Source organism: Schistocerca americana, chromosome 6 (genome assembly GCF_021461395.2).
Source record: "Schistocerca americana isolate TAMUIC-IGC-003095 chromosome 6, iqSchAmer2.1, whole genome shotgun sequence".
NCBI classification, from domain to species: Eukaryota; Metazoa; Arthropoda; class Insecta; order Orthoptera; family Acrididae; genus Schistocerca; species Schistocerca americana.
The window spans coordinates 254,455,151-254,481,753 of record NC_060124.1 but is presented as its reverse complement, the minus strand read 5'-3'; the positions used below and the strand labels follow the sequence as shown (position 1 = coordinate 254,481,753).

Here is a 26,603-nt window from a genome sequence, read left to right as displayed (position 1 = left end):
AGTTACCCAAGAATTGCGCCAGCATGATGTGCTCTCCACTATTCTGTTTAATGTCGCCTTGGAGAGAGTAAAGCGAAAGACATAAAGTGACAACGATGGGGGAACACTGTTTAATAGAGTGCCTCAGGACCTTGCATATACAGATGATACTGATATGTTATCCAGTTGGAAAATTGACCAGGAGGAAAAGCTCGAAACATTAGAAAGACATGGAGCGGAGATCGGGTTGACAACTAACCAGTCAAAGACCAAGTAAATGTTAATATCTAGGAAAAGGTATAGTGAAGAAGAAAAAAGCATGACTTTGAATGGGAAACAATATGAACGCTGTGAGAGCTTTGAATGTCTTGGTTCGAATCCTGCCCCGGGCATGGATGTGTGTGATGTCTACATCTACATCTACATCTACATCTACATTTATACTCCGCAAGCCACCCAACGGTGTGTGGCGGAGGGCACTTTACGTGCCACTGTCATTACCTCCCTTTCCTGTTCCAGTCGCGTATGGTTCGCGGGAAGAACGACTGTCTGAAAGCCTCCGTGCGCGCTCTAATCTCTCTAATTTTACATTCGTGATCTCCTCGGGAGGTATAAGTAGGGGGAAGCAATATATTCGATACCTCATCCAGAAACGCACCCTCTCGAAACCTGGCGAGCAAGCTACACCGCGATGCAGAGCGCCTCTCTTGCAGAGTCTGCCACTTGAGTTTATTAAACACCTCCGTAACGCTATCACGGTTACCAAATAACCCTGTGACGAAACGCGCCGCTCTTCTTTGGATCTTCTCTATCTCCTTCGTCAAACCGATCTGGTACGGATCCCACACTGATGAGCAATACTCAAGTATAGGTCGAACGAGTGTTCTGTAAGCCACCTCCTTTGTTGATGGACTACATTTTCTAAGCACTCTCCCAATGAATCTTAACCTGGTACCCGCCTTACCAACAACTAATTTTATATGATCATTCCACTTCAAATCGTTCCGCACGCATACTCCCAGATATTTTACAGAAGTAACTGCTACCAGTGTTTGTTCCGCTATCATATAATCATACAATAAAGGATCCTTCTTTCTATGTATTCGCAATACATTACATTTGTCTATGTTAAGGGTCAGTTGCCACTCCCTGCACCAAGTGCCTATCCGCTGCAGATCTTCCTGCATTTCGCTACAATTTTCTAATGCTGCAACTTCTCTGTATACTACAGCATCATCCGCGAAAAGCCGCATGGAACTTCCGACACTATCTACTAGATCATTTATATATATTGTGAAAAGCAATGGTCCCATAACACTCCCCTGTGGCACGCCAGAGGTTACTTTAACGTCTGTAGACGTCTCTCCATTGATAACAACATGCTGTGTTCTATTTGCTAAAAACTCTTCAATCCAGCCACACAGCTGGTCTGATATTCCGTAGGCTCTTACTTTGTTTATCAGGCGACAGTGCGGAACTGTATCGAACGCCTTCCGGAAGTCAAGAAAAATAGCATCTACCTGGGAGCCTGTATATAATATTTTCTGGGTCTCATGAACAAATAAAGCGAGTTGGGTCTCACACGATCGCTGTTTCCGGAATCCATGTTGATTCCTACATAGTAGATTCTGGGTTTCCAAAAACGACATGACACTCGAGCAAAAAACATGTTCTAAAATTCTACAACAGATCGACGTCAGAGATATAGGTCTATAGTTTTGCGCATCTGCTCGACGACCCTTCTTGAAGACTGGGACTATCTGTGCTCTTTTCCAATCATTTGGAACCCTCCGTTCCTCTAGAGACTTGCGGTACACGGCTGTTAGAAGGGGGGCAAGTTCTTTCGCGTACTCTGTGTAGAATCGAATTGGTATCCCGTCAGGTCCAGTGGACTTTCCTCTATTGAGTGATTCCAGTTGCTTTTCTATTCCTTGGACACTTATTTCGATGTCAGCCATTTTTTCGTTTGTGCGAGGATTTAGAGAAGGAACTGCAGTGCGGCCTTCCTCTGTGAAACAGCTTTGGAAAAAGGTGTTTAGTATTTCAGCTTTACGCGTGTCATCCTCTGTTTCAATGCCATCATCATCCCGTAGTGTCTGGATATGCTGTTTCGAGCCACTTACTGATTTAACGTAAGACCAGAACTTCCTAGGATTTTCTGTCAAGTCGGTACATAGAATTTTACTTTCGAATTCACTGAACGCTTCACGCATAGTCCTCCTTACGCTAACTTTGACATCGTTTAGCTTCTGTTTGTCTGAGAGGTTTTGGCTGCGTTTAAACTTGGAGTGGAGCTCTCTTTGCTTTCGCAGTAGTTTCCTAACTTTGTTGTTGTACCACGGTGGGTTTTTCCCGTCCCTCACAGTTTTACTCGGCACGTACCTGTCTAAAACGCATTTTACGATTGCCTTGAACTTTTTGCATAAACACTCAACATTGTCAGTGTCGGAACAGAAATTTTCGTTTTGATCTGTTAGGTAGTCTGAAATCTGCCTTCTGTTACTCTTGCTAAACAGATAAACCTTCCTCCCTTTTTTTATATTCCTATTAACTTCCATATTCAGGGATGCTGCAACGGCCTTATGATCACTGATTCCCTGTTCTGTACATACAGAGTCGAAAAGTTCGGGTCTGTTTGTTATCAGTAGGTCCAAGATGTTATCTCCACGAGTCGGTTCTCTGTTTAATTGCTCGAGGTAATTTTCGGATAGTGCACTCAGTATAATGTCCTTAGGTTAGTTAGGTTTAAGTAGTTCTAAGTTCTAGGGGACTGATGACCATAGATGTTAAGTCCCATAGTGCTCAGAGGCATTTGAACCATTTGAATGTCTTGGGTCACTGGTAACTTAGAATAATGATATGAGTGAAGAAATAAATGCAAGGATTACAGCTGGTAACAGGACTTACTTTGCACTGATTAACGTATTTAAAGCAAGAAGCCTTATAAGTACATGAAGCTGACTGTGAACGTACAGTAGTGAGACCTGTAGTGATGTATAATTCGGAGACTTGGACAGACGCAAAATGATGAGGAGTTGTTGCAGAGAAGGGAAAGGAGGATACATAGCAAAATCTTCGGGCCAGTGGGTTTTGGCGAATTAGAAAAAATAAGGAGATAAGAGAGTTGTATAACAAACCAGTTAGTATGCCAGGAATAAAAGACTAATAAATACGTTGGTTGGGACAAGTAGAAAGAATATATCAATATAAAGTTGGTATCTGTTCTTTCGGGCATGCATCTCTCGAAGAATGAAATTACAATGAAATCCAGACCTTAAGCTGCTTACAGGCGTTGATAAATATCAACGGGGACAGTTGAAAATGTGTGCCCTGACCGGGACTCGAACCCGGGATGTCCTGCATACATGGCAGACGCTCTATCCGTCTGAGCCGACCGGATTCTGTTAAGTAGTGAATAGCGTCGTTGCAACATTTCTTTTGACCTTAAGACGGCAACGCCCATAGACCACGCCGCCGATAAGAAGCTGTGTGGTGTTGCCACGGTGGTTGATCTGGCTAAGACAGTTACGTTGGTTCCTTAGCTTCTTGGTGGTGTTTTCTATCGTGTTAAAGTGCCGGCCACGATCGCGGATTGTTAGCGTTAGTCTACAACTGTGTGCGACGTGTTGATTTCATTGTTTCGTGCTGCGGCCGTTGTCAGTCATTGCACGGTTCAATGGCTCTGAGCACTATGGGACTTAACATCCGAGGTCATCAGTCCCCTAGACCTAGAACTACTTAATCCTAACTAACTTAAGGACATCACACACATCCATGCCCGAGGCTGGATTCGAACCTGCGACCGTAGCAGCCGCGTGGTTCCGGACTGAAGCGCCCAGAACCGCTGGGCCACAGCGGCCGGCTGTCATTGCAAGAACTCGCTCCGACAACAGCTGTGCTTATTGCCAGGAAGAACTACAAAAGCATGTCCACTGAAGTAAAGTGATGGAAAAGAGTAGCTGCTACCATTCTGCAGGTGCTCCATTGGATTCTCCTTGTCTTGTTGTGGTGTGGTGAGGCCGTTGTGAAATGTTGTACGGATTGCCTCGGGCGACAAAGTTGGTGGCAAAAGTTTCATTAGTTGCAACGGAGCGTTAGTACATGGACCCGTCGTAGTAGGCTTACGGAAGGGCTTGTCATTCAGCAATGATACCACTCTTGGCCGTGGCGATTCTGAATCGCCTGTGCCTGGTTGTTGTTATTGATGTAATACAAAGGAGGGAGGTACTCGTGTTCTGTCGCGTGGGTTCTTCGTGTTTTAAAAAACTGAAGCTTCGACTGTGAACAGTTGAAACGTCCCTGTGCTGTGTTGTCACAATGTCCTGGCAGCGCACGGCGTTGTACGGTCAGGCTTTTGTATCGTACTGTTCTTTTGAACTGGCTCAGAAGTTTTTATTATAAAGTATATGTATGGTGCCCTTTGGAGCGGTTGTATTGCGGAGTGTCTTCTTTGACGTAGCACGCTTCGCTTCTGGAGAATAGTGAAGTAGTGCATCACCGCAGTTGGTAAATTTTAAGTAAGTGTGCTTGGCCGCAACTGATAGGCTGGGTACGGTCACACGGGCTTATTTAACATTGCTTTGCGCAGCGCCTTAGTGTCCGCACGGTTACACTCCGTCCAGTGTTCGGCCTCGCTTGCGTGCCTACCCCCCGTTTAGTTAGGCTTTGGCATTGCAGTTGTGGCCCTTAGTGATTGTATAGCGCGTCTGGGTGACAGTAGGTTATTGTTCGAATGTAGTGGTCCGTTGAGCCTGGCCACTACGAAGTTTAGTGTTGTAAGTTTTAAACGCCTTGTTGGTAAATCTGGGCCCTGTTAGCTTAATTTAGTAATCATGCTCTTCGCCACTATTATGTTTAAGTTGTAAGAATATTGTTGCTAAAGTTTGAATATGTTTTGCCTGGCATTTATATGTTTGATGGTTAAAACTTTACCCTAGTACTGAAATTACCTATCGCCCTTTCTTGTTTAGTGATATTCATACTTTTTGTGGAGCTAAGTAGCTGAGCTTCGATCACGGGCCATGCCCCTTAGAGCCAAAAGGGCCAATAAACAAAATTTAAATTTTCATTGGAAGTTTAAGCTGTTAATCCCGCTGCTACGTTACTTCTAGGACGAAGGCAGTGATTGTGGTTCCACGGACCCTGCCGCAGCATGTTGCACATTTGGCCTGGGTTCAAGTCTCACCACCCGATCTTGCGGCTGGTCTCTCTGGGGGGTCGGCCAAGATCCAGTGCCCCTGTCATCATACAGCGGGCGACGGGAGAGCTTGATTTTTAATTGTTGAAACCCATTTACAGAAATTAAAAAGGTTGATTCCATTCCATCCCTCCAGTCCCAGGATATCGGGAACGGCTGGATGTCTGCACATCCCGTGATCCGGACAGTCAGATATCCGGCGGGCGGATTTTTGGCCGAACATTGCCACGGAGAATATCGGTGTAAAGCGAGCCCGCGGCCAGTCGCGGACTATCGTGTGGATTCGGGTAAATTCGGGCATAGTCGTCCATCAGTGAAGCGAGCGAACAACAGTGACTGATTTACTTCCTTGACCATTTTATTTGTGGTGAATAGCTATTATTTCACTCGTTACTGAGGTTACTACTGTAAATAATTTGTTACTTCCAACATAATTGCGAAAAACATGATTTGGAAATATTTTGATACAAGCAGGGACAAAATAAGTTTGGAAATTGGCTGTTCGGCCGAGTTAAAATTTCGCATGGCGGAGAAAGAAAAAAAGCATTATGTACCAAAAACTTTTAATTTTTTGTTTTGAATTGTTTTATTACACTGTGGAACAAGGTGTTTGCCGATAGATATAGTGATTAATGTCATTCAGTAGGTACATAATTGTCGATTACTCCTTTAATTAAACTTGTTTGGTACGCGTGGATGTCTTTGTGAAAAATTTATTTTTCAGTGACTGTATTATGTACATCTCAAAAACAGTTTTGCACCCCCCCCCCCCCCACCCCAGAACTCAGAATATAGACGTTGACTGTCGATATTTTATCTTCCTGGGTTCGATTCCCGGCGGGGTCAGGGATTTTCTCTGCCTCGTGATGACTGGGTGTCATGTGATGTCCTTAGGTTAGTTAGGTTTAAGTAGTTCTAAGTTCTAGGGGACTGATGACCTCAGATGTTAAGTCCCATAGTGCTCAGAGCCATTTGAACCATTTGATATTGTATCACAGACATGGTCCCTTTGACTGTTCACAGACGTCACTAAACCCGCCCAAAGCTGTAAACAACCATGCATGAGCAACGCCTATTAGACGGAGGGGGTCCGACAGCCGATCAGTTCCAGTCATTCCACCAGGAAGGAGGTACACGGCTCGTGTTGTCTGTAGTTCAACTACGCCCAGACGGTTCAAACGCGTCCACACTGTCACTTTGTGCCACGAAGGGCTCTCAACAAGGGAAGTGTCCAAGCGTCTCGGAGTGAACCAAAGCGATGTAGTTCGGACATGGAGGAGATACAGATACAGATACACAGGAACTGTAGATGACATGCCTCGCTCAGGCCGCCCAAGTGCTACTACTGCAGAGGATGACCGCTACCTAAGGATTATGGCTCTGAGGAACCCCGACAGCAATGCCACCACGTTGAATAATGCTTTTATCGTACAGCCACAGGACGTCGTGTTACGACTCAAACTGCGCAATAGGCTGCATGATGCGCAACTTCACTCCAGACGTCCATGGCGAAATCCATCTTTGCAACCACGTCACCACGCAGCGCAGTACAGATGGGCCCACCAACATGCCGAATGGAGCGCTCAGGATTGGCATCACGTTCTCTTCACCGCTGAGTGTCGCATATGCCCTCCTCCAGACAATAGTCGGAGACGTGTTTGGAGGCAACCTGCTTAGGCTGGACGCCTTAGACATGCTGTTCAGCGAGTGCAGCAAGGTGGAGGTTCCCTGCTGTTTTGGGGTGGCATTATATGGGGCCGACGTACGCCGCTGGTGGTCGTAGAAGGCGTCATAACGGCTGTACGATACGTGAATGCCATCCTCCGACGGACAGTGCACCATATCGGCAGCATACTGAGGAGGCATTCGTCTTCATGGACGACAATTCGCGCGCCCGTCGTGGACATCTTGTGAATGACTTCCTTCAGGATAACGACATCACTCGACTAGAGTGGACAGCATGTTCTCCAGACATGAACCCTATCGAACATGCCTGGGATAGATTGAAAAGGGCTGTTTATGGACGACGCGACCCAACAACCACTCTGAGGGATCTACGCCGAATCGCCGTTGACGAGTGGGACAATCTGGACCAACAGTGCCTTGATGAACTTGTGGACGGTACGCCACGACGCATATAGGCATGCATCAGTGCAAGAGGACGTGCTACTGGGTCTTAGAGGTACCGGTGTGTGCAGCAACCTGGACCGCCGCCTCTGAAGGTCTCGCTGTATGGTGGTACAAAATGCAATGTGTGGTTTTCATGAGCAATAAAAAGGGCGGAAATGATGCTTATGTTGATCTCTATTCCAATTTTCTTTACAGGTTCCGGAACTCTCGGAACCGAAATGATGCAAAACTTTTTTTGATGTGTGTATAATGTCTTTGCCTTCAAATACGGGTACATGTCGAAATGAACAGACACTGCTGACGATTCACAGATGTATTAAATACACTACTGGCCATTAAAATTGCTACACCACGAAGATTACGTGCTACAGATGCGAAATTTAACCGACAGGAAGAAGATGCTGTGATATGCAAATGATCAGTTTTTCAGAGCATTCACACAAGGTCGGCGCCGGTGGCGACACCTAAAACGTGCTGTCATGAGGAAAGTTTCCAACCGATTTCTCATACACAAACAGCAGTTGACCGGCGTTACCTGGTGAAGCGTTGTTGTGATGCCTCGTGTAAGGAGGAGAAATGCGTACCATCACGTTTCCGACTTTGATAAAGGTCGGATCGTAGCCTATCGCGATTGCGGTTTATCGTATGGCGACATTGCTGCTCGCGTTGGTCGATATCCAATGACTGTTAGCAGAATATGGAATCGGTGGGTTCAGGAGGGTAATACGGAACGCCGTGCTGGATCCCAACGGCCTCGTATCACTAGCAGTCGAGATGACAGGCATGTTATCCGCATGGCTGTAACGGATCGTGCAGCCACGTCTCGATCCCTGAGTCAACAGATGGGGACGTTTGCAAGACAACAAGCACCTGCACGAACAGTTCGACAACGTTTGTAGCAGCATGGACTATCAGCTCGGAGACCATGGCTGCGGTTATCCTTGACGCTGCATCACAGACAGGAGCGCCTGCGATGGTGTACTCAACGACGAACCTGGGTGCACGGATGGCAAAACGTCATTTCTTCGGATGAATCCAGGTTCTGTTTACAGCATCATGATGGTCACATCCCTGTTTTGTGACATCGCAGTGAATGCACATTGGAAGCGTGTATTCGTCATCGCCATACTGGTGTATCACCCGGCGTGGTGGTATGGGGTGCCACTGGTTACACGTTTCGGTAGCCTCTTGTTCGCACTGACGGCACTTTGAACAGTGGACGTTACATTTCAGATGTGTTACGACCCGTGGCTCTACCCTTCATTCGATCCCTGCGAAACCCTACATTTCAGCAGGATAATGCACGACCGTATGTTGCAGGTCCTGTACGGGCCTTTCTGGATACAGAAAATGTTCGACTGCTGCTCTGGCCAGCACATTCTCCAGCTCTCTCACCTAATGAAAACGTCTGATCAATGGTGGCCGAGCAACTGGCTCGTCACAATACGCCAGTCACTACTCTTGATGAACTGTGGTATCGTGTTGAAGCTGCATGGGCAGCTGTACCTGTACACGCCATCCAAGCTGTGTTTGACTCAATGCCCAGGCGTATCAAGGCCGCTATTACGGCCAGAGGTGGATGTTCTGGGTACTGCTTTCTCAGGATCTATGCACCCAAATTGCGTGAAAATATAATCACATGTCAGTTCTAGTATAATATATTTGTCCAATGAATACCTGTTTATCATCTGCATTTCTTCTTGGTGTAGCAATTTTAATGGCCAGTAGTGTAATACCAGTATGGAAGTATGGATGAAACACATTGGCGATTGTTTAAGCATTGTATTCAATACGCTGAATCATATTACGCAGACATATCAATGCATAAAAGTGTTTTCTTGAGTACGACGAAGTTCAAAAGTTAAATAGTAAATAGGTTTTTGGGAGAGTAAATATTCTTCCTAATTTAAGTAACTTTCTTCAAATCAGTAAATATTTCTTACTACACATTTTCTAAAGTAGCCAGCGGTTTAGTAGTGAAAGCGTTGCAGACAGAGTTACTTTCGGATTTTTAATTTCACTATGTATTATGAATCACCTCAGTCCTGAGCTTAGATTTTATGAATGATAACATGTTCAAAGGGAATATTTTATATGCTAGACAATAACTGAATAACGTGCAACATTAAAAAACTCAAGGTCAAATACCTAAAAATTATGAAAAACTAAGCCTGCGTAATGTGAAAGTATAGGTCGTTGCCGATTGTAGACCCACTGCTACACCGAAAATATTAAATCGCTGTGTTGCTGTGGGAAAAAAAAAGAAATTATTTGTTCGATAGTTCAGCGTATATTAGCATAATGCAGTATATTCTATACACATTTTAGTCTAAAATTACTAAAAGAAAACTACATTTCTCGAAGACGTGCTGATACAGAGTCAAACAGCTTTCTTGAAGCAAATGCTGTCATATACTGGGAAGGTACAGGAACGGAAACAAGTGATGCACAGAAACCAGATAGTGTAAGTATATGGTACAGGCGGCCACGAGTTTAACTTAATTCTCCGAGGAAAAAAATAAAAGTGGGTGCAGAATATATGCTAAGTAAGGGCTGAGGATGGCAAAGAACTTCTTATTATTCGATCATTTGGGTGGAGTTCGCATACTAGGAGGGCATACTGAAAGAGAGAAACTTTTCTCCACCTCATACGCAGTGCCAGAATATATAATTCGGTAAGGGCATTGCTCGGGTTCTAACCCTGGTACGGCACACTACATCGGCATCAATATTTCGTAAAGCACCTTACGATGGGTGGTTGGGGCCCTGCTGGTACGACTATCATTCGGCCATAAGTGGAAGAAAGTAATATATTAACCGAATCTTCTCACAATGTACGCTCTCGAAATTTTAAAAGAAAATTTCACCGTGTTGTACGACAACTATGTTGTAGTTTCCGCCACTGGTGTTTATTGACCATCTCCGTAACACTTCCGAGCTTACTATGAGGTTAGTCCCAAAAGTAAGGTCTCCTATTATTTTTCATAAGTACATAGACCTGTTTATTTCTACAATGGTTTACATCAGTTTCATCAGTTTACAGTTTGAACATTTAGCTATTTTTCGACATAATCACCATTTCTGTAGATGCATTTTTGTAGACGCTGTGGCAGTTTTTGTACGCCCATGTCATGCCAGCTCGCCGCCATGCTGTTCAGAAGGTTATGAACCTCTTCTTTCACCTCGTCATCGGAGATGAATCGCTTTCCGGCCAAATGTTCCTTTAATCTAGGGAACATGTGATAGTCACTGGGCACCAGGTCAGGACTATAGGGTGGGTGGGTGATTATGTTCCACTGAAACTGTTGCAGGAGAGCAAAGGTTTGCCGAGCGATGTGTAGGCGAGCGTTGTCGTGGAGAATGTGTGCGCCTTTGCTCAACTTTCCTCTTCTCCGTTTCTGAATCGCCCGTTTGAGTTTTTTCAGAGTCTCACAGTACCTGTCAGCGTTAATTGTGGTCCCAATGGGCATAAAGTCGACCCCTTACCGAACCCAAAAAACGGTTGTCATGATTTTACCGGCCGACTGGGTTTGTTTGAATTTCCGAGGCTTTGGCGAAGGAGGATACCGCTACTGGCGTGATTGTTGCTTGGTCTCAGGTGTAAAGTGGTATGCCCAGGTTTCGTCACCCGTGACAATTGAGTCCAGAAAGTTTTCCTGTTCGGCTGCAAGGCGATGAAGAAATGCGCGGGAAGCATCAACTCGTTGCCGTATGTGGTCCTCAGTCAGCATGCGTGGCACCCATCTTGCGCACACCTTCCGGTAGTTCAATGTTTCCGTTAAATTTATGTAAGTGGTGCTTCGGGAAACCTCGGGAACCAACGTGCAGGGATCATCCAGGGTTATACGCCGATCTTCACGCATGCTTTGCTCAACCTTCAACACTGCCTCCTCAGAAATTGATGATCTTCCGCTCCTTTGTTCATCGTGAATTTCGGTCCGACGAGTTGAAAACTCTCTACACCACTTATGAACATTTTCGACATCCATGCACGACTCTCCACACACTTCAGTAAATTGGCGATAGATCTTAATCGCTGTGCTGTGCTGTGCTGTAAGACTGCCGCGGATGACAACCAAAGAGTGCTGGTATGAAATAAAATGACGCCGTAGTCCATCACTCCTGGTTGTCGATCTGTGTGGCAGTCAGGCTGGTATCCCACCACCGTCTTCCGCCTTCTGTCTCAATGACTGGATTAGAACTGTCTCCAGGTATGAATCTCGCTTGGAATAGAGGCCAGTGTCTGGACACGCCCAGATGGCAGTGGGATACCAACCCGATTGTCGTTCGCCACAACGCCCGACGACCAGCAGCAATGGCTTGAAATTTTTAGTCTTTATCGGAATGATTTTGATCGTTATTTTTTTTATTTATATACCCTCGTTACGTCATTTTAATCAGCATATTAACTGTTCCAGTTGTTCTAATGTTTTCTCCCTATCGTTCTTTTTGCACTTGGAATCTTTGTGTATGCTAATTACTGTTATTTATTGATACAGATTTAATTTCTTCCCTTTCATCACCTTATATTTTCGTCCATGTTGTTGCATTCGTTGTTTTTATTCCTAATTTTGATGGAATTGCGTTTTACTTATAATCCTTTATTTCGTTCAGATCTTCCTTATTTCGTGCATACTGTAATAAGAATGTATGTTTTAAATGTTTCTAGGACGATTGCCACTCAAAAAGCTGTACGTCTTGTATCGAATAATACATTTGTGACACCGCTACACAGTCCATATCAAGAGATTATTTCGTCATTTGTTTTTAACCGATAAACAGGCATTTTCCAATGTTTGAATATTGCGATAGATAAATAAAAATAATGAAATTCACACGCACAAAGGATCCAAAGGGAAAGAGAATGATAGGAAGAAAAAAATGAGAGCAACTGGAACAGCTAACACGCTGATGAATATGACATAAGAAAGAAAGAATTACAAATTTAAAAAATTACATTTAAACCAGTTACTCGAATAAATATAAACAAAGACATTGTGATAAAAAATTTTAAAGTAGTTGACGAGATTCAAATCCGCATCCTTTCGAGTGCGACGGCTGCACGATAACCCGATACGCAGCGGGAAAAATTACAATGTTTTAAAGTTGTAGAGCATCAGGCGAAATTCCAAAATGTTTTTCGTCAATTACTCGCAAACGAGGGCCCAGCAGGCTGAATGGCTGTAAGGTGCGATACCTTGGACCTTAACCTACGTCACCGTATAAATGGTTTCAAAAAGTCAATCCCACCGCCGGGAACATCTCCTTGTTAAGAGTGTATTTTGTTCAATACAGCCGGCTGTGTAGCCGAGCGGTTCTAGGCGCTACAGTCTAGAACCGCGCGACCGCTACGGTCGCAGGTTCGAATCCTGCCTCGGGCATGGATGTGTGTGATGTCCTTAGGTTAGTTAGGTTTAAGTAGTTCTAAGTTCTAGGGGACTGATGACCTCAGCAGTTAAGTCCCATAGTGCTCAGAGCCATTTGAACCATTTTGTTCAATACATGACAGTGCGGAACTGTATCGCATGTTTAATCTGTCGGAAGTTCGTCAACTAAACCTATACGGTTTCCGCTGAAGGTTCGTAATTTCTGCTTCGGAGACTGGTTCGAGCGCCGCCACGAAGAAAGCACAGCGCGGGTGCGTGCTGCGGCCCTGGCGTGGCTTTCTGGCAGCGCTGGCCGCGCTCTCTGGCAAGGCACTCCGGCCGCGGCAGCGCAGTGCTCGCGGAGGGGGCAAACCACGTCGCCTGGACTGGAGTCGCGCAAGTCCGGCCTACGACGTCTTCAGCTACACTAGAATCCTCATATAATAGGCTGAATCGTCCGCTACGTTTTCCCAAACTCCGGGGATTCGGCAGTCTTTACCTACGCAGCTTTTTGCAATGTTGTTCTTGTTGTGGTCTTCAGTCCTGAGACTGGTTTGATGCAGCTCTCCATGCTACTCTATCCTGTGCAAGCTTCTTCACCTCCCAGTACCTACTGCAACCTACATACTTCTGAATCTGGTTAGTATATTCATCTCTTGGTCTCCCTCTACGATTTTTACCCTCCATGCTGGCCTCCAATGCTAAATTGGTGATCCCTCGATGCCTCAGAACATGTCCTACCAACCGGTCCCTTCTTCTTGTCAAGTTGTGCCACAAACTCCTTTTCTCCCAAATTCTATTCAATACCTCCTCATTAGCTATGTGATCTACCCATCTAATCCTCAGCATTCTTCTGTAGCACCACATTTCGAAAGCTTCTATTCTCTTCTTGTCTAAACTATTTATCGTCCACGTTTCACTTCCATACATGGCTACACTCCATACAAATACTTTCAGAAACGACTTCCTGACACTTAAATCTATACTCGATGTTAACAAATTTCTCTTCTTCAGAAACGCTTTCCTTGCCATTGCCAGTCTACATTTTATATCTTCTCTACTTCGACCATCATCAGTTATTTTGCTCCCCAAATAGCAAAACTCCTTTACTACTTTAAGTGTCTCATTTCCTAATCTAATTCCCTCAGCATCACCCGACTTAGTTCGACTACATTCCATTATCGCCGTTTTGCTTTTGTTGATGTTCATCTTATATCCTCCTTTCAAGACACTGTCCATTCCGTTCAATTGCTCTTCCAAGACCTTTGCTGTCTCTGACAGAATTACAATTTATGTCTTCTCCATGGATTTTAATACCTACTCCGAATTTTTCTTTTGTTTCCTTTACTGCTTGCTCAATATACAGACTGAATACCATTGGTGAGAGGCTACAACTCTGTCTCACTCCCTTCCCAACCACTGCTTCCCTTTCATGTCCCTCGACTCTTATAACTGCCATCTGGTTTCTGTACAAATTGTAAATAGTCTTTCTCTCCCTGTATTTTACCCCTGCCACCTTCAGAATCTGAAAGAGAGTATTCCAGTCAACATTGTCAAAAGCTTTCTCTAAGTCTACAAAAGCTAGAAACGTAGATTTGCCTTTCGTTAATCTAGCTTCCAAGATAAGTCATAGGGTCAGCATTGCCTCACGTGTTCCAATATTTGTACGGAATCCAAAGTGATCTTCCCCCAGGTCGGCTTCTACTAGTTTTTCCATTCGTCTGTAAAGAATTCGCGTTAGTATTTTGCAGCCGTGACTTATTAAACCGATAGTTCGGTAATGTTCACATCTGTCAACACCTGCTTTCTTTGGGATTGGAATTATTACATTCTTCTTGAAGTCTGAGGGTATTTCGCCTTCTCATACATCTTGCTCACCAGATGGTAGAGTTTTGTCAGCACTGGCTCTCCCAAGGCTGTCAGTAGTTCTAATGGAATGTTATCTACTCCCGGGGCCTTGTTTCGACTCAGGTCTTTCAGTGCTCTGTCAAACTTTATGCAATCTCTCTTATAAAATATTTGGTATTGCTGTTTATGCAGGGTGAAAAGTATTTAAACCGACAAACTCTGGGAGGTTATAGGGGACATCAAGACAAATACTTTTCCCTAATGTCATTTTTTCCTATGAGGATTATTAAAACCGGTAGAGGCCGTATTACGCTCTTCAATTGTAGGCAACTGCTGTCCACCAGTATAGTAGTGCATTGTCTCTGTTTACTAATGTAGCGATACACCTGGAGTGACTCCACTGATACGGTTGGTGCGTACTACGTAGCGCACCACAACGGACGAACTGCACAGCGGGTTTATCAACAACAATATCCTAATCGGCGTATCCCGCATGATACGACCTTTGCCGCTGTGTACCAAAGTCTGCGTGAGACCGGGTCATTTTGCAGATTGCCTGGAAAGGGACACCGTCGCACCGTAAGAACGCTGCAATTTGAGGAAGCTGTCTTGCAGCATGTGGAGCGGGATCCTTCAATCAGCACATGTCCAATCGCACGTATCATGGGGACGAATCAGACGAATGTTAGAACAGTCCTTCGCGAGAAATTGTTCCGTCCATTTCACTTACAGCGCGTCCACAACCTGGAACCACTTCATTATCCACCCAGAGCACAGTTTCCGCAGTGGTACCTGGAACAGTGTGAAATGCATCCTACATTTCCATCCTCTGTGTTGTTTACCGATGAAGCAACGTTCGGGCGTGATGGAGTCTTCAACATGCACAATTCGCATGTTTGGAGTGACGATAACCCATTTGACACAGCGACTAGCGCTCATCAACTGCGGTTCTTCGTTAATGTGTGGGTCGGTGTTGTTGGGGAGTGTTTAATTGGGCCGTATCTGCTACCTAGGCCATTAAATGGCAGGCACTATCACAATTTTCTCGCGAGAGTATTGCCAGAATTGCGGGAAGACGTGCCGCTCCCTACAAGACAACGCATGTGGTTCGAACATGACGGGGCGCCGGCACATTTCAGTCGTCATGTGCGTCGATTCCTGGACCGACGGTTCCCAGAAACGTGGATTGGCAGAGGTGGTTCTGTACCATGGCCTGCTCGATCCCCAGATATGTCCCCTCTGGACTTTTATGTGTGGGGAGAGATGTGCAGCCTTGTTTACGCAACTCCTGTTGCATCAGAAGAGGATCTGGTTGCTCGGATAGTAGTAGCAGCAGGAACAATTCAGGATACTCGTGGTGTTTTTTCCTGTGTCAGACAGTACATTATCCGACGGTGTAACCTTTGTTTACGTGTCAATGGAGGAATTTTTGAAAATCTACTGTAATTTAAATTGAGTTGTGTTAATGTGTTGTCTCTTGGCCATAAAAAAAAATGGAAAAGTGTTTGTTGGTTTAATTAATTTGCCGCCAGAGAAATCTTCCTCTAACGTTTTAAATACTCCTCATATGAAAAAATGACATTAGGGAAAAATACTTGTTTTGATGTCCCCTACAACCTCCCAGAGTTTGTCGGTTTAAATATTTTTCACCGTTTAGATATATTTACAATCCCTTTTCATATACACTGCAGCGCCAAAGACACGGCTACAGGCATGCGTATTCAAATACAGAGCTACCTAAACAGGCAGACTACGGCGCTGCGGTCGGCAACGCCTATATAAGACAGGTGTCTGGCGCAGTTGTTAGATCGGTTACTGCTGCTACATTGCCGGGTTATTCGGATTTAAGTGAGTTTGAACGTGGTGTTATTGTCGGTGCACGTGCTATGGGACACAGCATCTCCGAGGTAGCAACGAAGTAGGAATTTTCCGGTACGACCATTTCACGAGTGGACCGTGAATATCAGGAATCCGGTAGAACAGTAAATCTACAACATCGCTGAGGCCGGAAAAAGATCCTGCAAGAACGGGACCAACGACAACTGAAGAGAATGGTTCAACGTGACAGAAGTGCAACCCTTCCACAAATTACTGCAGAATTCAATGCTGGGCCATCAACAAGTGTCAGCGCGCGAACCATTCATCGAATCATCATCGGTAAGGGCTTTCGCAGCCGAAGGCCCTCTCGTATGGCTCTGAGCACTATGGGACTTAACATCTGAGGTCTTCAGTCCCCTTGAACTTAGAACTACTTAGACCTAACTAACCTAAGGAACCTAAGGAACCTAAGGATTCGAACCTGCGACCGTAACGGTCGAGCGGTTCCAGAGTGGCCGGCCGCGGTGGAAGAGCGGTTCTAGGAGCTTCAGTCCGGAACCGCGCGACTGCTACGGTCGCAGGTCCGAATCCTGCCCCTGGCATGGATGTGTGTGATGTCCTTAGGTTAGTTAGGTTTAAGTAGTTCTAAGTTCTAGGGGACTGATGATCTCAGATGTTAAGTCCCATAGTGCTCAGAGCCATTTGAACCATTCTTGTTCCAGACTGAAGCGCCCAGAACCGCTCGGCCACTGCGGCCGGCGGCCCTCTCGTATACCCTTGATGACTGCACGACACAAAGCTTTACCCCTCGCCAGGGTTCGTCAACACCGACACTGGACTGTTGACGACTGCAAACATGTTGTCTGGTCGGACGAGTCTCGTTTCAAATTGTATCAAGCGGATGGACGTGTACGGGTAAGGAGAAAACCTCGTGAATCCGTGGACTCTGCATGACAACAGACGACTGTTCAAGCTGGTGGAGGCTCTGTAATGGTGTGGAGCGTGCGCAGTTGGAGTGATATGGGACCCCTGATACGTCTAGATACGAGTCTGACAGGTGGCACGTACGTAAGCATCCTGTCTGATCACCTGCATTCATTCATGTTCATTGTGCATTCCGACGGACTAGGGCCATTCCAGCAGGACAATGCAACACTTCACTCGTCCAGAATTGCGACAGAGTGGCTCCAGGTCCACTCTTCTGAGTTTAAACACTTCTGCTGCCCACCGAACTCCCCAGATATGAATACTATTAAGCATATCTGAGAAGCCTTGCAACGTACTGTTCAGAAGAGATCTCCACCCCGTCGTACTCTCACGGATTTATGGACAGCCTTACAGGATTCATGGTGTCAGTTCCCTCCAGCACCACTTAGACATTAGTAGAGTCCATGCCACGTCGTGTTGCGGTACTTGTGCATGCTCGCGGCGGCCCTAGAAGATATTAGGCAGGTGTACCAGTTTCTTTGGCTCTTCACTGTAATAGAAAAACTGAAATGTAATATTAGACGGGCCATAGAAACTTGCGTGGTAATTCGTATGTAATGAGTTACGAACTCGGGATCAATGTCTTAAATACAGGTATTAGGCACTAACCTGTCTGTGTCTATCTGTTAGTTTTTGCCTGTATATCGGCAATTGTAAAAGTGGTCTTTTTGTAATCATCAGTAGTTACTTTAAGGATTTGGCATTTTTATTGTGCAGAGGAAGGAAACGAACAGTTCAATGTTACAGTGAACCGAATTTTTATTAATGGTTTCATCTATCACTTAACCAGTATTCATTTTGTAGGCCGTGTAATCACATGCGCGGAAAGTGTCTTTATTCAATATAGTTGTGCTACCCCCTGCGCACTTAATGTAAATAGGTAGACCCTTGCGATAGAATACAAGGGTTAGAAAGTATTTGTTACTTCTTTTATTTATAACTTTGATTTGTCCACTGTTTCTTAAATGACACATACCGTACAACTACAGTTTTTTAACACTGAACATAACAACTATTCAGTTATTGGCCAGGCAGGCCACAAACGTTCGTGAATAGTAATAACCATTTAAAAATAAATTAGCTGTCACAGGACAGAAACAAGTACAAAACTCGTCAATGTGGGGACGTTAAACATACGAGTACATTCTGCATTAAGTAACTGCGGCCAGCTGTAACATTTTGAATACACTTTCAGTGAAAGAATGTCTTTCATGAAACTTACCCAGTCCTCAGATAAGCTGCTCAAAAGCGACCACCCCGCATCTCAAAACATTTAGCAATTCGCTGGATCATATTTTTCTGAACTCATCGGGGCATAGTTGCACCCATAGTTACAAGAACGACATGGAAGTGCGCAACCAGTTCTCCCTCATTCATCGGCAGGGTACAATACACGCATCAAAGTCCGGTAGTTACCTGTGAAGCGGGTTGGTAGACCTCTGGTGACGTGAGGTCCTAAAAGAATCTAACGAACATAAAACATGACAGTTGGCACTAATCGACTACGTCATGGCACGAGTGTACACCGAGAAATGAATTCGAACGAACTTGATAAAATAGTGTGAAACAGTACAGACGATGTCGCTATGTGACTTGCATGGTTGCAGGGGAACTATCTAGGATAAAAGATCCAGAAACAGACCAAGACGGAGAGGACTGAAGCAGCCTGCTTGATTTTGGGGCAAGGGCTACAACTAAAGAAAAGAGAAGCAATGTTGACAATGGAGTGGAAAGCATGGAGGGGTGTAGTACATGGAACAGAGTAAAGATTTTAAAGGTAAAATACACGTTTAAAAGTGGAATAATGTAGACGACTATACTCTGATTTGTACGTTAGCATTAATTAATTGCGCGTGTTTTACATAACACCTACTGCAATAGTTGTATACGATTAAAAGGCCAGATTAAACGTCACGCAATCTACAATTAGAACATAACCACACAACTTGGTACGGTATCGAACTCTCCGACTCGAGTATTCCAAACTCTCTCAGTTGCACTAATTAGGCAGCAAAGCTGTACAATAGTAAGATACTTCTCGTACATGTTATTAGAGCGTTTCCAACTTGCCTTTCTTTGACATTCATTTTCTGTCCAATACTGGAATGTTAGCATGCAAGGAAACACATTGTGACGTCTTAGTGCGCGGACTTTTTTCACCCTGTACGTAAATGACCTGCAGGATTAAGTCTGTAGCCCCATGAGGCTATTCGCGGAAGACAAAGTTTTAGCTTTAGCAACTTGTATACGATATGCGGAGAGACTTGCAGATAATCAATGAATGGTACAAAGATTGGAAAAAGACCCTAAACATATACAAAGATAACGTAATGCATGCAAATACGCGAAAATATCCGATATCGTTTCAAAACACGACCGGCGATCAATGACTAGAATCGATAACTACATTCACATACAACGTAAAAGTTTCTACCCGGACTGATTTAAGGTGAAACGACCACATAATTTTAGCCAAGGCGAAGGTAGGTGTCAGATTTATTGGTAGAGTCTCTAACAAAATTAATTCGCGCACGAAAGAGATCGCTTACAAAACACATATTCGGGCAGTTCCGGAGTATTGTTCATCGGTCTGGGAACCTTACCAAGTTGGATTAGCGGAAGAAACAGAAAAGATTCTAAGAAGGGCTAAGGTCGCGTCATAAAGTTTTTAGGCAGCTTGAGCGTTCTACAGCATCTCTCAACGAACTGGAGTAGGAGACGTCACAAGGGAGAGTATGTCCATCGTCCAGCGCCTTACTTACAAAATTACGTGAGCCATTTCAGGAGATAAGGAATGTATGGCCGTGTTTTAAATATACAGTGCCTGGCAAAATGGCGCTATCCAAAACCACCGCCGAAGCAACTGCGGTGCACAACGGGGCACAGATGAAAGGCTGCAGCCGCGGAGGTGTGTACGGGTAAATAGACGCGCAGCTGTTGAGCAACTGACCACCCACCCAGATGTACCAAACAGTGTCCCCTCAACGACCGTTCAGCGAACGTTGCGCCGTATCCCTCGCAGCAGTCGCCTGTTCATGCACCCATTATGTCTGCAGTACATCGGCTACGAAGGGTGGAATTTGCATGCCAGTACCACAACTGGACGTCCACTGAGTAACGACAGGTGGCCTTTACAGATGAATCACGTTTTATGGTGCATCGGACAGAAAGCAAACACCCTGCAATAATCGTCGGAAGGGTCTAGGCAGCAGGAGGGAGCGTTACGCTCTGGGGAACGTTTTGGTGGCATTCCCTGAGTGATATCATCGTTCTGGAAGGCCCAATGGACCCAATGGACCAACACAAGTATGAATCAATTCTTGGGGACAATGACCACTTCTACATGCAGTTCTGATTTCACTCGGTGTGATAGCATCTACCAAGAGGACAATGCAACGTGCCACACAGCTCGCGAAGTACCTGCGTGGTTGGCAGAGCACGAGGATGAGTGTAACGTACTCGCCTGGTCTCCAAACTCCTCGGATTTATAGAAAAGTATTTTTATTTGCCATCAGCAGTGTATATTAAATTTATTCGTGAGTGATAAGACCGAAACCGGTCAACAATAAATTTAAGGTATACAGCTGACAGCAAGTAAAAATGCTTTTCCATAAATATCTCAGAGCTATAGCTAGTTACCTACACAAATTTCTAACACCCGCATTTGAACCTAAAAGATAATTGTGGGACCAGCTCGAGCGGGGCCACGGCACTGCAGTCGGCATGGCTGCGCAGGCCTGCCGGTACCTTCCAGAACATCTCTTCCTGCACGTCTAGCAGCGGGCTTCGTTGTAAAATGTGGTTATTCACGCTTTTTGCAGATGGTCACGTTAATGTGACTGTACAGTGTTCTCGGTATGGATGTCATCAGTACTTCTGATATTTAGCTCTGAAAAACTTTTCAGAAACACTAAACCACTGGCTGACTCATGACTTGCTCTTCTATTCAGATGTGTGGCAAGTTTTCTATAGTGATTTCTTCCAAGATCACTTACACTGAAAAAGCATTTGGAAAGGACTGTTGCACGACATGCAGTTTACAGACGTAAAATGCTCGCAATTTACCTCAGCATCAATACGCGTCGGAATTTGTGTACTACAGTGCTTTCATATCCATTCATTTGCATCTGTGACGGTTCACTTCCGCCATGTCACCGAGCCATCTGAACACTCTCCGAACGCGTCTGGCATGCCCTGCACGTGCCAATGGAGAAGCGTACACCGTGCTACTGAGGGGGAGCTCCGAGCACGATCTTCTCTGTCGAGCGATCGTCTGTCATCACACAGGTGGCCCATGAGCTGAGCGTGCGCCGTGCCTCGACCTGCCGATTAGCTGCACTTACCAACAAGATCTGCTGCCTGCACATTACCTTGGGTCGGTATAAACTCAGTTTACCTTACTTGAACTGGAGCTCATATGTATTGTACTTTTGGCTAGCTGGCGACTTGGGTATGGAAGTTCTATAAACTTCCCTACTGACAAGCTTAAAGGTGATTGTGTTCTTTAATTGTACAACTGTTTTCTATTCATTACTCATATTATGACAGTTGCATGTTAACTTACATTGCCATTTGAATGACAGTAGTTGAGATTTTTTTCTAAGCCCATCTGTTATAATTGGTAGCCATCCTTATTCCTAATGTATTGCATTTAGTATTTTGGGTGGCCTTAGTTTGATTATACTGTACTTCTTAAAATCTCTGTTGATAACTGTTCGAGAAAGATTTTGTTTGGCGGGGGGGGGGGGGGGGGGGGGAGAGGAGGGAGGGGAAGACCTAACTGTTTTTGAAATAATAACACTCCTTATGTACATGGCACCATGGCTCTGAGACTTTCTATAGATTTTAATTGTGGCATTGGCAACTGGCTAGTGTGAAAATTCAATCAGTTAGGTTTCCGTATAACTAATTATGTTCTGTACTTCCTTTTAATGTCCGTGTTTTGAGGTCACTACAACAAGTGTTTTGTATTGTATGGTTAACTGTGAGGGCAGGGGGGGGGGGGGCGAGTCTCTTGATTTTGATTTTTCATTTAAGACTTTTTTGATTGATAAAAATGACTCCTGAATATTGTTGCACGCCTCTCAGCTCAGCACCACCACTCCTATCTACCACCATAGTGTCAGAATTTTCAATAGATGCAACATGTGTTCCAATTCTAAATGTTGAAACAGTTTATGAAAATTCAGCTGCCGATGTTCTGCGATACCAGTACTGATATTAATGAACATCTTGTAACTGAACAGAACTGAACACCCCCCCCCCCCCCCCCAGAAAAAAAATCTAAGCCCCTGACAGGCATCGTCGAGCAGTGCGGAAGTGGTGGTTCTAAAAGATCGCATGAAATCAGCGGAAGGAATCACTCGTGAGCTTCAAAGTGCTATCTCAATTCAGCTAGCAGAACGACCGTGCGCAGGGAGTTAAAACGAATGAGGTGCAACAGTCGAACAGCTCCTAATACGCCAATATTTCTGTAGTCGGTGCTAAGCGACGCTTGAGATGGTGCAAGCAGCGGCGCCACCGGACAGTCTACTACTGGAAACAGGTGATCTGGATCGATCACTCACGCTACACCCTGTGGCAGTCCGGTGGAAGGGTTTGAGTTTGACCAATTCTTGGGAAACAGTACCTGCAGTCATGTGTAATGCCAACAGTAACACACTAAGGAAATGGTGTTACGGTATGGGGTGTTTTTCGTGGTTATGGTGTGGTCCCCTTATTCCGCTTTAAAAAAAGTTATATGAGGGAAGAAATGATTAAACTTTGTGAACTGCGTACCATAGGGTAACAGTCTGGTGACGGTTATTGCATATGTCCGCATCACAACGCACTCTTTTCAGAAAGCAGAATCTTTAAGGCAATAGTACGTGCGCAGTAACATTACTGAAATGAACTGGTCTGCCTGGAGTCCGGATCTGAATCCAACGGAGCATCTTTGGGATGAGTTAGAACGTATACTACACTCCAGGTCGCTAGGTCCAAAATCTTCTCTGGTTTCAAGTTCTGAGGAACAATGGACTGCCATTCCTCCACAGGCATTCAGACAAATCGTTGAAATTGTCCCCACCAGACACCAAGCCGTCATAAAGGCGAAGACTGGATACACACCACCTTAATGTCCACTAATACTTGTCTAGATACAGTTCATAAAATGGTGTATTAACAGAAAAACATTGTGCAACCTCTTTTAGACAGTTAAGCACGCACCTCTGAAACAAAGTGATTGAGAAATTAGTTCAGTTTAGTTCCAGTAGCCTGTCAGACCAGTTACAACTGTTCTCTCTCTCTCTCTCTGTGTGTGTGTTTGTGTGTGTGTGTGTGTGTTTTAAAAGTAGTCTTCGAATATGTTTCTTTTAAATGTAAAAAATAGGCAGAAAACCTGTATCTATAATGTCAGTAAGTACTTAAGCGAACAACACTAATACTTTTCAATTTCCAACGTTTTATGTACTTATATGATGGACGCTCATGTGCGGCGTTGGCCTTTACCCGACAAGATTAAAGCCTTCATGTCCTCTCCTACGTATCACCAGGAGTCCTTCGAGAGAGTGTTTACACTTAACATTGCAATGTGCCTATTACAAGGCTTGGACGAACAACAACAACAATAATAATAATAATAATAATAACAAATGTTACAGTAATGAGTACAGGTATTATGGTAATTTCAGTCTTATTAAGTTTTGCTGTCCGCCCTGTAAGCTGAGTGGTCAGCGTCATGCTAAGGGAGCCGGTTCGATTCCCGGCTGGGTATGAGATTTTCTCCGCTCAGGGACTGGGTGTTGTATTAACATCTCATCTCCATCGACACGCAAGTCGCCTAAGTGGCATCAGCTCAAAAGACTTGCACCAGGCGAACGGTCTACCCGTCTGCCATTCGCCTGCTGTCATTCGTAAGGACTACAGAAAATCTAAATCAGGATGGTCTAAAGGCAACCTGAACCAGGCTCCTCTCGAATAAAAGTTCACATTCTTAATCACTGCGGAAGCTCTTCTTGCGACTGCAAAGCAACAGAATATTGCATTGAATTCGTTTGTAGGTTGCAAGTACTGAACATTCAAAGGCTAGTGAAAATTTGTGTCGGCTGGGACCCGATTTTCAGCTTTTCGCGGGTAGTCGCCTTAACCACTATGCTATTTGAGTTCGCTTCCAGGCTTGACTCAGATTTTCATTTTCAGTTATTTTTCCTTCAATTACTTCTTAACTTCACGAAGAGAGATTCTACCACAGCGTGCGTGGCAAACAACAGGGGCACCGCAGATTCAGAATTTCTGACTTGTTATCTGTGGTATCATTTCATGTTATTGCATCTTCACTGTTTTCTTCTCAACGATCCGTTCATTTCATTTCAGTGAATCTAAAACACGTTACAACATGTAAACATGTACTCACACAACTAATTCCTGTTCTGTTTTCATCTTTCCCCGCGGAAGTAAGTATATATAATACATAGGGGTACCTCGGCGTGAGAACGAACTGGCCACACAACCTTCTTCCCAAACAATACTTCCCATTAATCTGAGGCCTCGGAACTAGAGAATCCCAGCGCATGGGTCAACAGTGCAATGTTGAAAATGTGCTTAGTACTGGCTGCACCTACAAAGACGCCTAATGCCATGACGATGCGTCTAAAGAAAAAAATTCTTAGAAGAAACTTTGTCCAAAATACTTTTTTTGGTGTGCCCACAGTGTCAAGGTCAGTCAGGCCCTGGAGCAAAAAATGGTGAATATTCTTAAAGCTCGAGTTTCAGACAAGACACGACGAGAAAATTTTTATAAATTGATGCAGCTGCGAGAATCTCACGTCATGTCAGCCGTTCCCGTTAGTCTATATGAGATGTCCTGCTTACACAAATAAAGCAACAAATAAGGTGGAGGTAGAACTTCAGTGGCACACCTTTACTAATTATACGTTTATAGACAACATTGCATCAATACAGCGGATGCCCGCACACGAACGCCTGGGCAGTCACACACTTTGGCGCAGCGTAAAAAAGCCTTTGTGTACTCACCTCTGTCCTCTGCTGAAGCCTCTTGTTAAGCTCGTAAATACGATAGTCAGGCTGGCCGAAGTACGGCGTATGACGCCTGGGAACAGGAAGAGATCTACCAAATAAGTTGAAAAACACGGAATTAACACAGAGGACGGCACAGGACAACATGTATGGCGCTTGCACCAGGGTGCGATCAGTCCGTCACCACGGTACGTAGTTCTCACGTCAATCACCATCGAGCAAAGATAAGACGCACTGAACAGTACGACTCTGTTTATATCTCGAAAAATAATTTCAGAGTGGCGACGTCAGCTACGCACACTGGTGCAAGGCGACATACAAACATATAAATGATATCATAATTTATAAATGCTCAAACTATATTACTCCTTCAGTCGTAAATTATTTGACATAGAGATTACATTTATGATTCTCTGCATCCATCATATACTGCACTATTTCCCTATTGCTGTAGCTAAACTGTTGAGTCAAGCTAACTTTCTGAATGCCTCATGCCAACATATCAAGTATAAGGTGACTGAATTTCTAAGTTCGCATTGCCCTAAGAAAATAATTTGCCTCTGCGGACCCATTAGAGAAACAAGTCTTAATAACTTTAATTATCGATCATTTCCCATTTAGTTTATTGATGATTTTAATGTTTCACAGAAAAATAATAATCCCATCAACAGCACTGAATTAGTACCAGTTTCCCTCTCTTAAAAAGAGGGACAAATGGGGGCGTGAGCAGGAATTCATATTAAAAAAGAACATAGAAAAACCACAAGCAGAATCGTTCTTTAGAAAACATGCAAAATATAGAGACAATTCGAAAGCAAATACTGCATGTTAAAATGAAGACCAGTATATGATGAGAGCGACAGAGAAAGCACATATGCATCACACAGAAAATTATAAAGAATATTACACTGAAGGCTTCAATTATTTTCATAAAAAAAGATAACAAAAAAATTAAGTTAACGTACAATAAATATAACTAAACGTTTCTCTACTTACAGAATCCAAAATTTCGTTATGAATTACGTACTAATGAAGATTCGCAACGATGTTCGGTGTAAGAAACGTAAGAGGCACTTCTAATTGCAGAGATTCTTGGGATATCTGTTTCGTTTAATTCACATGTATGCGAATATCTGCTGGTGACAGTCAGTATTCCGAATACTTGTGCAGAACATACGAGGATTTTTTTTTTCATTTTTGATAAGTTTAGCATCACATCCACGCGAGACTCCAGCGTTTTACTCGATACACTCATCCAAAAA

The 26,603-nt window shown here is 44.3% G+C and overlaps 1 protein-coding gene across 6 annotated transcripts in view; it reads right to left on the bottom strand.

Annotated features, from left to right (window-relative positions):
• Positions 1 to 26,603, bottom strand: part of LOC124619301 (LIM domain-binding protein 2) — an 800,176-nt gene that overhangs the window by 81,707 nt on the left and 691,866 nt on the right. For 4 of the 6 annotated variants that reach the window (XM_047145589.1, XM_047145592.1, XM_047145591.1 and 1 more), the window contains exon 4: positions 25,339 to 25,432. In XM_047145589.1, coding sequence (XP_047001545.1) covers positions 25,339 to 25,432 — 94 coding nt within the window. The remainder of the gene's footprint in view (positions 1 to 25,338; positions 25,433 to 26,603) is intronic. The other 2 variants (XM_047145593.1, XM_047145595.1) reach the window with 1 other exon arrangement.